Source organism: Hylobates moloch, unplaced genomic scaffold (genome assembly GCF_009828535.3).
Source record: "Hylobates moloch isolate HMO894 unplaced genomic scaffold, HMol_V3 SCAFFOLD_6, whole genome shotgun sequence".
NCBI lineage: Eukaryota > Metazoa > Chordata > Mammalia > Primates > Hylobatidae > Hylobates > Hylobates moloch.
The window spans coordinates 89,701,411-89,712,684 of NW_026652281.1; the positions used below are offsets into that span (position 1 = coordinate 89,701,411).

At 44.7% G+C, this 11,274-nt stretch overlaps 1 protein-coding gene across 3 annotated transcripts in view; it reads left to right on the forward strand.

Annotated features, from left to right (window-relative positions):
* The window catches only part of FTO (FTO alpha-ketoglutarate dependent dioxygenase), a 413,232-nt gene extending 405,865 nt beyond the window's left edge, over positions 1-7,367 (forward strand). For all 3 annotated transcript variants that reach the window (XM_032157362.1, XM_032157363.1, XM_058440997.1), the window contains one exon: positions 4,686-7,367. In XM_032157362.1, coding sequence (XP_032013253.1) covers positions 4,686-4,839 — 154 coding nt within the window. In that variant the 3' untranslated portion in view covers positions 4,840-7,367. The remainder of the gene's footprint in view (positions 1-4,685) is intronic.
* The last annotated feature ends 3,907 nt before the right edge of the window (positions 7,368-11,274 follow it).

Below are 11,274 nucleotides of genomic sequence, written 5' to 3' on the forward strand. Positions count from 1 at the left end.
CATATGTATAAAATATTTATATTTATTATATTTAAAATATTTATATATAAAATAATAGGTATACATATAAAGCATATGTATACAATATTTTATGTGTATATACATATTGTTTTCCTTTGCTCTCCTTGAACTGCTTCATGAAAGGGGCAGTATTTTCTGAACAGATCCAAGTTTATGTGCTAACCCAAGAAACATTTTTTTAAAAATGGGATTTTTCCTTAGGATAGGATTAGAGAGGACAGGATTGAAAAGGGAAACTGTAACTTTCTTATTGTTTAGCTGGGTTCAGTAGGACTTGAGAATGACACTGAGAAGGGAATCTTGTTAACTTCTTTAGCAACATTATCCAGCTCTAGTCCTGAAAACGGGCTTATTTTCATGCAAAGGCCAGTGTGGATGGACCAGCATTCTCTTGTTTTCTGGGCAGAAATTTGTCCCAGATAGAAATACTATTTAAAACAAAACCAAATGACAGTGTTTTCATGAGTTCATACCCAGGTATTCTCTGCACACACTACGCTGTATCAGCCACAACATCTCAGTTTGGAGAGACTATGTGCATTCACTTGGCTGCGGCAAGGGACGTTGTAAAAGGCAGGAAATAACTGAGAGAAAGGAAGCATGGCCAGCATATCAGCTAGGATTCTTTACAGAAAAACCTAACTCAGACAATAAAGGCTCATGAAACTGAAACATCTAAGTGAAGCATGACCCAGATACTCAAACAGCATTGTCTAGGACCCACCCCTTGCTGGACGGCAGCAAAATTTGATGGCAGTTCCACATCACACATCCTAATTGTTCATAGGCCAGGAGAGGAGAAGGTCTTTTCCTTTAGCTCCCATACCAGTCCTCTGATTTATTCTCTTGATCTTGCCCCATATTGGGTCATGTGCCTCCTCTTAAACCACTCCCTGTGGCTAGGAGAGCGTGATGTACTGACGTTGCTTAAGCCAATCAAGGCTCTCCCCTGGCCGTAGAGGTGGAGCTAGTCCCACCCACATCAAGTCATGAAGCATGGGGAAGGGACAGGTACCCCACAGGAAAATTAGAATCCTGTTGGTGGGAACGGTGGGAGTAAATACAGGACAACAGATTTCCATCACAATCAGTATTCCTCACATATTTCGTAAGACAACTTGGGGCCCCTTTATTTTACAAGAGACTCTACAGTATTGTGTGCTAAGAAACAATCCAACCTTACTTCCTGTAAATGCAAAATCAATCTGGAATAATCACCACTTAGAAGGGCAGACGACAATGCCTTTTATCAATCCTAGGTCTTCAGGAACAACTGCTGATCCCTTCTGAATCTGAACATTTTAGCCTGACACTGGAAAGTTGTAGCAGCTTGAATACATAAGCCTCAGGGTCTTGGAATGTCACAATGTGATAGGATCCAGCCTTAGGTGCAATTTGATTCAAGCCAGACAGAGCTGCTCATGTATCCCCAGAGCTTCCCCTAGAAGGAGTCTGTCGAGACAGCCCAAGTATAACAGGCAGCTCTCTCATTGGCATTTCTCATCTGCCACTGGTACCTGGAGTAGAAGTAACAATAGTGATAATATTATTTAATAGGTATTGGGCGCTTGCTATGTGCCAGGAAATGTTCTAAGCACTTTCTGCGTATAATTCATGTAATCTTCACATCAACCCCATAAGTAAGAGACTATTATTACCGTCACCACTTGACAGACAAGAGACTGAGGCTCAGCAAGGTAACAAAACCTGCCCAAGATGTCATGCCCCTGGAGAGCAGCAACTCCGGCAATCCAGAGAACACACTCTTTACCACCATGCTGCAGTCTCCCTGCTTCCCATCTTTGCAAATTAAGATCCAAGAAGGAAGAATGAGTGACCTGAGCAAAAGAAATGAAACCCTAAAGGGGGACAGATGTGCCTTCAAGTAATTCCCAACCTTCTCTTTATCAGTTCCATAGTCTGGCATGATGCTAAATCACACAATATCATTTGAGTTGGGGATGTCTGTCCTTTTTCATGGGTAAATACATCACCTACCTCCAATGACGAGCCCTCTGCTGGCCCCTATTACTATCATTTGGAAATTGGCAAGGAACACTGGACATTAAAGAAAAAATTTTAAAGTAATCTTGAAATTTCTGAATGAAGGCTCTGAAGAAACCCAACAAAGGGTTCTACTCCTGGCCCAGATGGATGCAGTGACTATGTACAGCTTGTCTGTCAGAGCTTGCATGCAAAGGAGCCACTTCCCATACCAGCCAGTCTTTTTTTTTTCTTCTTCGTTTTTTTTTTTTTTGGAAGCAGTCTTGCTCTGTTGCCCAGGCTGGAGTGCAGTAGCACGATCTTGGCTCACTGCAACCTCCACCTCCTGGGTTCAAGTGATTCTCATGCCTCAGCCTCCAGTAGCTGGGATTACAGGCGGGCATTACCATGCCCAGCTAATTTTTGTATTTTTAGTAGAGGCAGGGTTCCACCATGTTGCCCAGGCTGGTCTCTAACTCTTGGCCTCAAGTGATCTGCCTGCCTTGGCCTACCAGGGTGCAAGGGATTACAGGTGTGAGCCACCACGCCTGGCCCCAGCCAGTCCTTTGACGAGAAGAACAACAGCAGAAAACTGTGAAACAGCTTTGCCCAAAAGAAAAGCCACTGGGATTGGGAAGCTTCTACAACACAGCATAAGCAAACCTCTGCAGCAGGCTTCAATGTGTTTAATACTTTCTCAAAGTACACAGGCAAAACCCATTTGACAGGTGAAAAAGCATCTCTATTGACTTTCTACAAACCTTATGATATTCTAGGTGGATCGACACTTATCATAGCCCTTTAATCTGCCAGCCAGGATAATGTGTGCACGGATAATTTATCCACTGTGAGATTGAAATGCTCAATTTGGAATAACTTTCCCTACCCAGTAAATTGAGCATTACTCTAGGATTCTGAGACAGAGAGAAAGCACAATTTTAAAAGCTTTGCAGAGTTCCTTTGTAATTAGTCGCAGCTTTCCTTGAATATTAATTTCCCCTGCATCCCTTTCAAGTGGTTTAGAGACTGTCTCTAGAACTACAGAGATGCACCCTCAGAACCACGACAGCAAGTGGCATGGTCTCAAACACCTATGATTAAGTAGTCTGCAGAACGCACCCTCTGTTCTTCAGTGCAGTGGGTAGCTTATCAGTGCAAACAGTTTAATATTTATGCTAAGAGGATTGTCAAAAGCAGCTTCTGTTGCTTTAATTCTTGTTTTAAATAAATAATGAGAACATTTAAACACATTACTCTTCTCGGGGCCCCGGGGTCAGCTAATCTTATTATTTATGAAGTGATGTGCTACATAATAGTACTTAGTGCATGTTAACAGATGCTATTATCAGGGCCTGATGCAGAGAGCCGAAGATATATTAGAATGTTATGTGTAATGTACAACGGATTGAGTGCATAGGATGCCGGTGTAGCAATTAACCACACGCGAAAATAGGTGTAAAGTTGAAGTATGTTTTCCCAGGGGGATCCCCTCACCATTAATAATTCCCCAGAGAAGAAGATGTCTTTCAGTTAGGAACCCTCTCTACCATCAGGCTTGGAAATGGGGCCAGGATATTCCGTTCTTTGATCTCAGCATAGTCAGTCCTACACAGTCAGAAGACAAATAGTGAGCATGCCCACTTTTTAATTGATTTAGACAAAAATGCAGAGAAGGCGGGGGTGGAGGGAGGCGTGTGTGCAGTGCTCCCAAATGTCCTCATAGTGTTTGGTTTTGATCCACTCATTTTCACTGCCACGTACTCTAGGAGAGTCAAGAAATTGTTCATTCCTTATTGCAAACTGTTTCCTTCTCTCTGATCCTCATTTTGCAGATAAATAAAGCTAAAGCCACTGAGTTTTCCCAGGTCACTTTTAAATAAGCCAGTCTCTCTGAGAGATAGATGCCTGCCAAGGTGTGAGAACGTTGCCCCAATTTTTTTCCTGTGAGGCTATAATTTAGCTTCATATGATAATTAATTTCTCTACTATTGATGAATAATCCTTTCAATAAAAACCGTGATTTAAGTGTTTTCCTTAGGGACTAACTCTTGCTGGCCTCTTAATTTAATTTTGTGGAAGTTTTTCCCACCTCTTCATCAGTGGAAATGATTATTAACCTCTATTTGCATATATCCTTATAAATCGGTCTCTCCTTGGAGTGCCTTTTTCTGAGCACAGCAAGCTGGAACACTTGTAAATCTCCAGGATCTCCAAAGTCAATCCCGGCCTGTAATATTGTTTAATCTATTCTTGGACGTTTTAATGCAGTAAATTCAATTTAATCTTTCCCAGTAATCTAGTAATACATCGAAATCCCACAAACATTTAAATCTGATAATGGCTTAATCACACACTTTAAATAACAGTTGAGATAATGAAAAAATAATTCGCCATTTTAAAGGCAGAGTAACTGAATTTCCCTGATGATTGGCTTCTGCGAAGCCACCTGAGATAATACAAATCTGGGAGTCAAAGCAAAGGAAGCCCCAACACCATCAGGAACAGTCTTCCTTCTTACAAACACCTGCGTTCCGCCTGTAGACTCATTCAGTCGTCACCATGACCTTCACCCCAGAGGACTGCCTTTGGAGCATTGGCCAGTGTTGCTCCAAGCTTCCTGTGGGTTGGGGTCTTCTGGGGGTTCCCTCCCGTGGATTAATTTCCTATTTTTACTCTTCCAGGTGCCAGTCTCGAATTGCCCGAACTTTACCTGCTGATCAGAAGCCAGAATGTCGGCCATACTGGGAAAAGGATGACGCTTCGATGCCTCTGCCATTTGATCTCACAGACATCGTTTCAGAACTCAGAGGTCAGCTTCTGGAAGCAAAACCCTAGAAGGAACACAAGTCTCAGGTGGAGGAGAAAAAGAGATCGGCTTTTCTCCTCCAGCGCTCTCATGGGCTTAAGCAAGGGCAGTGGAGACTTCTCTTGGCCCCTAGAAAGTAGCACCCAGGTCCCAATCCAAAACAGCTAGGAAATGGTGCCCATGAATTTTTAAATGTTTTAAAATGACCCTGTGTTATAGTCTGATTTGGTGTTAAACAGGACCTTCTTCCCCAAAAATTGTTCAGATTTTAAAATGTGAGCCATTCAGCCCCCAAGGTCCAGGGCAGGTGACAGGAATGAGCCCAGCGTGTGACAAAGCCTAACCTACTTTCCTCTTTCCCAAGCTTTTTCAGAGACTCTGGAGTGGACCCAGCCCTCTGGGGAAAGACAGAACTTAGAGACATCCCAGTTTCTCACCCACACCCATAGTGCTGTCCAATATGGTACACTAGCTAGCTGTGGCTACTTCAATTTAAATTCAGTTTTAATTTTAATTAAAAATGCAGCTCTTCAGTTGCCCTGGCCACATTTCAAGTGCTTAATAGCCTCATGTGGCTAGTGACTGCTGTATTGGACGGTACAGATATGGAACATTTTCATCATCAAAGAAAGTCCTATTGGACAACACTTCTATAAAAAGTTTGAGAGCAGGAATTCCCGTTTCCATTCCTCTGTAGCCTCTATCCCCAAAGGCAAAGAAACTAAAAGAGAAATGACTCATTGAAGATTGGCCTCTTTCCTTTCTCTAAGACAAACCTAAGTAAAAGCCTGAGCTTTGAGTCCTATGCTCAGTGCACAGGAAGGAGATGTTAATAATTAAAATAAAGTTGATAGCCTCTCTTTAGGGAGTTCCCCTGATCTCTTGAAAGAGACACAGCCCCATTTACATTATTTCGTGGATTTCAACCAGCATAATATAGTTTTTTCTGTAAGTCCCTCATTCTTATGTAATAACAGGTGGAACTGAGGTTTGAAGAACCTCAGTGGCCCATCCTGATGACATTGGAGACTCAGAGAGACAAGAGAGAGTAGGGTTTAAAACCTGAGCTTTAAGACTCCCAACTAGCTTCGTGTCCTTTGGCATGTTAACGTGCCTCAGTTTCCTCATCTGTATAATGGGGATATATGAAAGGCACCACTCCTAAGGTGAACATTAAGTGAGATGATTCTAGTTACAGACTTAGAACAATTTCCAGCACATAGTTAAATATCCAGGAAATTCTAGTACTGTTATGTGTGGGTGAGCTGACCTGGATGTAGATGTTTTCCTCTCTCTTTCTGACCCCTCCGCCAGTTTTGTCTTGTGATGCCATTAACACGTTTCTCCCTTTCTGACCTGGCTCCTGCCCATTGGTGTCCCAAGAAATTGTGAGAATAGTTAGCCCCCCTCTCCCCAGCCTGTTGCCTTCTCATGTAGTTGTTCACAGTAGTTGAGAAGTTGAAGAGCTTTTGCCTATTGAAGGTGCACTGAGAATAAACTCTTTCCTGCCACCAGAATTGCAGTGGTTCAGGGCCTGCACTCATTCCCATGCAGTTAATAGCCACAGAAATGTCACGTTAAGCAAAGCGGCCAGGGTCTCATCATGTTGAGACTCGAGTCTCTCAGACCTTGGATTCATTCCCTGGTGTCTTTGAGCCTCGGTTTCCTCATTGGTAAAAGAGAAGTGAAGCAGTGTCTCACAGGGTCATTACAGAGATTAAATGAAATAATGTAGACCAGGAGGGCGTGGTGTTTAAAAGTCACAGATGGGGCACCCTCGGGCCATCCAGCCCAGTGTTTTCTTTAGCCCCTATGATGTTCATTTTTTGTTATATTCCATTAGGTGCCAATATTTAGAAATTGGGAGATTTCACATAAAATTAAAAGGTCTGCATTTTCTTTTTTTTTTTTTTTTTTGAGACAGAGTCTCACTCTGTCACCAGGCTGGAGTGCAGTGGCATGATCTAAGCTCACTGCAACCTCTGTCTCCCAGGTTCAAGTGATTCTCCTGCCTCAGCCTCCCGAGTAGCTGGGACTACAGGTACGTGCCACCACGCCTGGCTAATTTTTGTATTTTTAGTAGAGATGGGGTTTCACCACGTTGGCCAGGATGGTCTCGATCTCAACCTCGTGATCCACCCACCTCGGCCTCCCAAAGTGCTGGGATTACAGGCATGAGCCACTGCGCCCAGCCAAGGTCTGCATTTTTCTTTAGAACTCAGAATACCCAGTAGTCCTAGGCCCCCATCCTCGCATGGCAACAAGCTAAATAGCGTCTTCCCACTGCGAGTTGGGGCATGACCCAGCCTATGGTTTGCCATAATCCCTCTTTTTCTCCGTTTTATCACTAATTGTGAACCTGACCTGCGTCACCCTTTCATGTCAGCAGTCTCCAAACCTGCTTGCTTGCACCCCTCTAGTCGAAATGTTTTGTGCTCACCCCAGTATATGTGTGTGACTATTGAACTGTATTTGTAGACTGCTTGTACTAATGTAATGTGCATCATGAAATATTCATATCCAATAAAAATATTAAAAGGATCAGATAAGAAACCAAGAGAGATTCTGCTGTTTTTTTCCTTTTGCATGGATGAGCCAGCTTCACTGGCCTGGATGGGGCCCAGGTGGAATTAGTTCTCAAAGTCCTCCAGGTGGAGTCAGGGGACGTGCAGCAGGGTTGGAGAAATCACTACTTTAAGTGAATCCGAAAGGTGAGATCACATTTGCTCTAAAGAAATGGTGATCCCAGCACTTTGGGAGGCTGAGGTGGCAGATCATTGGAGGTCAGGAGTTCGAGACCAGCCTGGCCAACATGGTGAAACCCTGTCTCTACTAAAAACACAAAAATTAGCTGGGTGTGGTTGTGTGCACCTGTAATCCTGGCTACTCGGGAGGCTGAGGCAGGCAAATCGCTTGGCCTGGGAGGCGGAGGTTGCAGTGAGCCGAGATCACGCCACTGCACTCCAGCCTGGGCCACGGACCGAGAGAAAAAAGAAATGGTGACTTTCATTGAATATGTGTTTGAGGATTTCATGTGCTCTCCAGGGAGGTTTCAGGTAGGTAGAAGGAGGTGGGCAAGACCCAATAAAAAAGGCAGCTGGTGCGGGCAATGACAATGAACTCGTATCCTGCATGGTCAAGGGAAGGCTTGCTTCTGCCCTGTGAATTGGAGAAGGGCTTTCCTGGAAGCACAGGCCCAGAAATCGCACCCTTTCCCCCATGTGTGAGGATAAGGGACCACTTCCATCAGCAGCACCCTCCTGCTTTCCTGCCAGTCCTCCCTGTGGCCCCAGCTATCTTGAGAAAAGTGATCTAAGAGATCCCTTTGCACTGAGGTGCTACTGACTGCCCTGCCTCCCTCCCTTCCTCCTGCAAACCTTTCTTGGTGCTGACCACAGCCTCAGCAATGTGGCAAGCCTGGGGACCCAAGACACATCTCTGCCTCCCAGGCTAGTGGATGCCCTGGGATATGTAGTGACCAAACTAGGAACTTACCCCACAGTGGGGAAATAGATAGTAAGCAGCAAATCAATAACAAGAGTGTTCCAGGTGGTTGTAAGTGCCAGGAAGGGAACCAACTGGGAGAGGGACAAGAGGAGATGGTGACTGACCAAGGGGACCTTGATCAGGCTGTGGGAAAGGGAGGTGGTCGGGAAGAGCTTCCCAGGAAAGGGGACAGCGGGCCCAGGCAGGAGAGCCCTGGGAGGGGGTGCCCAAGGAAGGAAAAGGGCCCTGAGCCCGAAGCCAAGAAGACCAGGAGGACAGAAGGGGAGATGTAGGGCAGAGCAGGCGGGAGCCGCTTGGGTTTTATTCCACACACCCCAGGAAGCGTGAAAAGGTTTCAAGCAGCAAGGGCGTGGAGGTAACTTGGTGAGATATTTTTATGCTTTAGACCATCGCTCTATCTGGATTCCAGAGGGTCTCTGAGAGAGCAAAAGGCTCAATCCAAAGGAGCGGCTTTCCAACTGGGAATGTCCCCCTGGCTAGGTGAGATCTCAAGATGGCCTGCGGCCCCTCTAAGTTGCCCACCTGCCGAGTTCATTCTAAACAGCCCCTCCCCTCCGCACCCCCGCGGATCCATTCCTGCCGCCCTCACTGGCAGGCTCCAGCCCCACAGAGCTTTCTAGACATAAAAGAGCAGAGTCATGGCATCATTGGTGACACAATTTTAGTAATAAGCTTCAAAATCCGTCACTCACTGAATCGAGGGATGCCAGAATTGAGAGTCCATAGGACCTGTTTAATGGACCCCACGTTCGGTAGACAGTTTTTTGTATGCTTCACGGGAAGGAAAGTATTTTCAAATGCAACTTCTTTTTTTTTCTTGCTCTAGTTAGGGCTGATTTTACCACTGGGCAAATTGCATACATTTGGATCCATGCCACGCTAAATACTGTTTATTTTGGAGATCTGTCAGAGGCAAGCGCATGGAAGACAAGGGGATTCTGGTTTGAAAAGGCAATTCTCATCCAGACAGATTCAGATGGAGAGGAGCAGTGCGGATTAAAATGCGCCGAAGTGGTAATGCCGTTTATCCCGTTTGCCTTTGTTACTCTGTGATTAAATGGTATTTTTAATTAAGTTTCATTGGGAGCCATAGGTATCGCGGTGGTGAAATCAATTTGACAACCATAAAGGGGAGAGACGGCACAGGCGTGTTGTGATGATTGCGGCTGTAGGGAAAGCCGGGCAGTTTGCAGAGGATGGGTGGGAGGAGGGGAACCGGCTAAGAATGACTTCCTGCAAGACAGCAAGGGTACCCCTGGGCCGCTGCTGTGTTTGGGAGGCAGGTTTTGGGGGTTGTCAGAAGGCATTCACCTGGTTCTCTCACTCACCTGAGACACCCGATAGATTCCTGGAAACTCCGGGAAAGTATCTGAAGATCTGGTTCTCCATTCTCTCTTATTCACAAGGAGAGAACCACGAGTGCCCCCCAGATCCCAGCTAGAAGGACCAGACAGCTTTCCACCCTGGTTCCCAGGCAGCCGTGCTCCCATAGTCCTGTGTCCCATCGGCCCCATGCTCCCAGGACGGTCCTAATTCCCACCTCTCAGAACCTTGTCAGCCGAGTCCTTCCTGCTCTCTGGCCCAAATCCTCCTCCTACATTGGAAACTCAGCCTCTCTGCACCCTCCGCTCTTTCTATCCTGCTGTCATTCATCAAATTTTCCAAATCTTTGGATTCCTGAGTGGCAGAAGAGGTTTTCTGAGTTTAAGTCCTGATTCTGTGTGTGATCTTCACTCTACCACCTCTTCAAACCTTTGTTCTCTTGTCTACAAAATAGAATAGTAGTAATCCATCACCTAAGGTTGTTGTGAAGTTTCAATAAGTTAATGTGCATTTAAAATGCCTCCCGCAGTACCTGGCATATACAGGTCTTCAGTGAGGTACTAGCTATTATTATTAACCAAGGTTCCTGTGATAACAGTTGTAGCTTTGTGACTGGGCCAAATCATTTAACACCTCTGTGCTCCAGTCTTTGTTTATATAATGGGGATGATGATAATGCCTAGCTCATTGGATTGTTCTGTCCCCTGTGATCAGCCATGTTAAGTGATTCATATCATGTCTGGCACTTAAAAATCACTCCACGCATGTACGTTATTATGATGAAAAATATGATCAGTGATATCCTGACCAAAATATTCAAAGGGACTAAAGATAGCTGTGGCTTGTTCAAGTTATATTGTGTCACTATCCCATATATTATCCCATTTGCTCTTCACAGCTTCCATTTTTCGCTAGGCGGATGGCATGGAACTTTTTATAAATGAGATATTATGAAAAATGATGTTTTAGGACTCCCATTTCTACAGCGGGAGTAGGTCACCCATTGCAATTTTAGATTTGCTTAAAAAAATTTTTGCCATCACCTTCTAATTGATGATCTGTGTACAACAATTGTTTATTGACTCTGAATGTCTGAGTACCAGGGTCAGTCTATTTCAAGGGGAGGGAAGCATTAATTAACCTCCAGCATTAGATTCAGTGATTCTTTTCCAATGATGCAGTTCATGACTTTGCTCGCATTTACTTTTCATCAATCCTGAAAGAATTGAGGTAAAATAGTTCCTCTGCACATGTGTGTCAAGCTAGATGGATAACAGCAGATACAGATCTGTTTGCCTGTCTGCACTTGCCTTTAGACAAAATTCATCAATTTTACAAAAGCCACTGACTAAACATGGCACCAATACAAATGAAGCACTTCTAGCAGGCGGGGTTTCCCTTTGTTTCTGATCTGGTAAATGCAGTAGTTTCCTGCTGAGAGATGGGAAGTGCTGGCCTAGGACAGCAAGGTGCCCTACAGGTGGGGCCAAAAGGGTCAAGACCACTCTACAGGAAGTTTAGAAGAAGTTCAATGGTTCCAGATCCTGTGTGCTTCGGGTAATTCTGACCGTCTTCATTAGTGATAATGGCATGAAGCTCTTTCACACAGTCTTTTTTTTTTTTTTTTTTTTTTT